This window comes from Alternaria atra (genome assembly GCF_907166805.1).
Source record: "Alternaria atra isolate CS162 genome assembly, contig: 21, whole genome shotgun sequence".
Lineage (NCBI taxonomy): Eukaryota > Fungi > Ascomycota > Dothideomycetes > Pleosporales > Pleosporaceae > Alternaria > Alternaria atra.
The window spans coordinates 1364304-1368538 of record NW_025091319.1 but is presented as its reverse complement, the minus strand read 5'-3'; the positions used below and the strand labels follow the sequence as shown (position 1 = coordinate 1368538).

The window sequence follows — 4235 nt, the reverse complement described above, 5'->3', positions numbered from 1 at the left end:
GGCTTGTCCTCAGCACGACAACCATTTGGGTAGCTGGAGCCGTGACTAGAGGGCCGAAACGCGACTGATGGGAAGAAGTGAAGATGACATTTTGTTCATGTTGATAGTGAATGCACCTCATACTATATACATGGCAAAGTAGAGGTGTGCCCACATGGCGAGCATGACGTGCAGCAGCAGCAGCACCCACACTCCGCCCACGCCTATCTTCCGCTGTAGAGATAAGGCCCATAGCCGACCTGCTAGCCATCCACGAGCGGGCAAGCAGCGACTATCGCTCGCGTTGAGAATTATGGAAGACATCTTCCTCGTGCAATCGCATCCCGCAGCCCTATCTACGTCGCCTGTTGCGGTCGCTGACGTCTTAATGCAGAGTGCGGGGGAGTAAGAAGGTTGTCGCCCACCCCGTCCTGAGCTGTGAGTGAGCTTCGGAGAATAGACGCCAGACGTGCGCGAGCTTCACTAGCCCGAACCCTGCGGACTTTCTTGCCATGCGCCCTGATGAGCGGCCTCAAGCGCTCTTTGGACGAGTCGTCTCATGACGGGGACAAACCCTCGCCCTCGGACTCGTCGTCGGTGTCGACAGTGAAGCCTGCCTCGCCCGCCGCGCCCTCGTCGTCGAGCTCCTTCCGCAATGTGAGCGCCTGCAACCGCTGCCGCCTGCGCAAGAACCGATGCGACCAGCGTCTGCCCTCGTGCGCCTCATGCGACAAGGCCGGCGTCAAGTGCGTGGGCTACGACCCCATCACCAAGCGTGAGATTCCGCGCAGGTACGAAGTTTGGACGCGAGCTATCGCGAGTCGCCTCGGCTTAAGACTGACGAGCGCAACAGCTATGTATTCTACTGCGAAACCCGAATCGCATACCTCGAAAGCCTGCTGCGGGAGAATGCGATTCCCTTCCAGGACGCCCAAGACTTCAACCCAGCTTTTGTGTCGAATGGCTCCCTCACCCCACAACCCATATCCGCCGCACCGCCGCCTCGCAATGGCAATACCAAACCGACTGCTGCCCAGGCCAAAGAAGAAAGCGACAAGTACGATCGCGAGAAGCTTACCAAGCTGGTGTCAAACATTGGCATGGTCTCGGTGCAAGGCGCCAGCGACCCGAGATATCTGGGCTCAACATCCGGCATATCTTTTGCACGGGTAGTGTTTGCTGCCGTAAAGAGCTCCGTATCAGGCTCCTCGTCTGAGCGGGGAAGCAACCGGGGAGCCAAAGTAACGAGCAACGTCGTCGACAGCGGCACCTCCATGCGCGACTCCTTCTTTGGACTACAGACCAAGCCCACCATACGGCAGGCGCCCTTCCCAGACCGAGAGCTTGGTTCGCGACTCGTTGAGCTGTACTTTGAGCACGCAAACCCACAAATACCCATCTTGCACCGGGGCGAGTTCATGGAGATGTTTGAGCGCGTGTACACTTCCGGTGAACGCCATCGTACTTCACGAGAGTCGTACATGCTCAACATTGTGTTTGCCATAGGCGCTGGCATCATCCTGGGCAGTTCCGACTCCGAGGGCTCGCCGTCGTCGGATCATAGTCGCTCACCAACAAAATCACGATCATCACCACCGAGCAGCAAGAAGCGGCGACTTGCAGGCCACCAGCATCAGCCCGAGGAATACCATGCCTCTGCAATCGTGCACCTGGAGAATTTTCTGGGTTCCTCTCCCGCCGCGGACCGTCCCGACGGCTTCGGTGGTGGCCTTGAGGAACTTCAAGCTGTGCTACTGCTCGCGGGCTTTGCGCTGCTGAGACCCGTCGCCCCTGGCTTGTGGTACATTGTCGGTGTTGCTGTCCGCCTTGGAGTGGACCTAGGGTTGCATTACGAGGACGGTGTGGGTATCGACGGCGCGGGTGCGGAAGACCAAACTGCCGGAACCGCATCCTTCAAATCCGAGGGTGATGGAAATATGACAGCTGGCAGCGGCGCGAATACGTCGAAAATAGATGCCAAGGAGAGAGGTCGCAGACAGTGGGTCAGAGACCTGCGGAGACGCTTGTGGTGGTGCGTCTACTCGCTGGATAGACTGGTGAGCACGTGTGTTGGTAGACCTTTCGTAAGTACACCCTTCATTCTCGTATGGCACTACCGATCGTGTCGGTCATGTCACGATCCCACATGCATGGCACGCCACTTTTGCTAGGGGGTGCAAGGTCTATGTGGTGACGATCTGAAAGTTTGGCAATAATCCCTATCAGAATGGTCTCGTGTCTTTAGAACCACTTGGAAAAACTAACAGATGAACAGGGTATCACAGACCAGATTGTCACTACCGAATTTCCTTCACTTCTCGATGATCGTTACATCACCAAGGAAGGATTTCTGGAACCACCGGTCCATCAAGAGAAGCCCACATACAAGATTGTAGCCCATCACTACTTCCGGCTGAGGCTACTACAGTCTGAAATACTGCAAGTCCTACAGTACCGACAGGCACAGCAGGCACGAGCGAGTGGTGCGAACCAAAGCAATGACTTCATGCATACCAAGCTGCCTTCGCCATTCTTGATCAATTTTGAGTCGTTCCGCGCCTGGCGCGTAGATATCGACAGGCGGTTACTGGAATGGAAAGACTCCGCGCCAACACAGCTGGACGCCGGTGTGCAGTTTTCACCACTGTTCCTAGAGCTCAATTACTGGCAAGCATTGATCATGCTGTACCGGCAGAGCCTGGTTGTCCCCTCTGGTCTGCAAGACGAACTGGGCAACACAGGCTCCGACATGGGAAGCCCCTCAATGAGCAATCTTGAGGAGCGCGAAGACGAAGACTTGGTCTTTCTTAAGGTAGCTGAAGCTGGCCAAAAGGTTCTGAAGCTGTATCGGCAGTTGCACCGAGTACACCTTGTCAACTACACCTTTCTTGCAACCCACCACCTCTTCATGGCTGGTAAGTTCAAACTTCCTTGGTACTCAATGGCGCTAACATGCACAGGCATATCCTTCCTCTACGCAGTGTGGCATAGCGTCCATGTACGCAGTTTATTGGTATGTCGATCTGATTCTGCTTTAAAACTGTGTATATGCGTAATTGGTGTAACATTCATTCCTAACTACTGCAGTCTCTTGATGACGTTGACTTTACCGTCCTTGCCGCAACATCCGTGTTGGGTGACCTGATCGATAAGTGCCCGCCCGCAGAAGCATGCCGCGATGCATTTGATCGAATGAGCAAAGCGACTATTCAAATGTGCATGTCCACCACAGGCTTTGGGCCACAGGCTCTGCGGTCACTACCACAAGCGCAGCAATACCATGCGCAAACTTCACCAAACACTACATATGCATCTACAGCCGATGCAGATGCCAGGTCAGACACTGATATGCAAGGTTATGGAGCAAGGAACACAAGCGGCTTCTTTGGCCACCAACAGCAACACCAGCACCAGCGACGACCAGTACCCCGCTTCGACATGAACCTCAAGGATCTCTTTTCGGACGATGAGACCGACAAGCGGTCTTTCAGTCGTGTAAGCAACCAAGTCAACGCCATGAGACCCCCTCCGACACCCATGAAATCCGAACCACGAATGCAGCCCTTTACGGCTGACCTGAAGATCTCCCCACAACTCCGCACCACCCACCAACAACAAAACAATTTCTTCGCTGCAAGTCCAAACATGACTAGCCCAAACCAACAAAATGCCTTCTCCACTACTCCACCCGCTAATCCGCCCATGCCATCACCATACCAAATCAGTAACCAGGTGCCCTACAACAACTTTGCGCAGAATGTAACATCCAGTTATCCCGATTTAGGTTTCTCTGACCTAGACTTCCTAGATAGTTTCCCCGCGCAGGGTGCAAGCAGTGGTGGGGCAGATGCAAGCAGTGGCGGAGTGCAAGACATAGGAATTGGTTTTGGAATGGGATTTGGTGACGGGACGCATGATTGGAGTGATGTAAGTTCCCACCTTACCATATAAACGACAGTATGCTAACACCACTCTCTAGGGTAATGGACTGGATCTCTTCGATGGATTTTTCTTCGGACCTGGAGGTACTGGTGGTACCGGTATGTGAAAGCCGGTGTCACAGCAACAAACATCCCTCTTGGTATACACTTGCAACGATACATGAGCATGGAGACAAAATGCCGTCGGCATGTGTATGCTGTATCTGACTTGACGACATCGAGTAAAAAGATACTAGGCAGTTGCCCTTGCAGGTTTGCGGCGCAGTCGGAAGTGTGGGGGCAATGTCGTGGGGTCAGATGGGGCAACGTATCTAG

The 4235-nt window shown here is 54.2% G+C and overlaps 1 protein-coding gene across 1 annotated transcript; it reads left to right on the top strand.

Annotated features, from left to right (window-relative positions):
* Positions 1-501: 501 nt before the first annotated feature.
* On the top strand, positions 502-4027 carry ALTATR162_LOCUS885 (uncharacterized protein; the record flags this gene model as incomplete). The annotated part of the gene is made up of 6 exons (XM_043308479.1): positions 502-770; positions 833-2063; positions 2255-2894; positions 2940-2992; positions 3067-3906; positions 3959-4027. 6 exons carry the CDS (start codon positions 502-504, stop codon positions 4025-4027), a joined length of 3102 nt encoding a protein of 1033 aa, XP_043164414.1.
* Between the last annotated feature and the right edge of the window lie 208 nt (positions 4028-4235).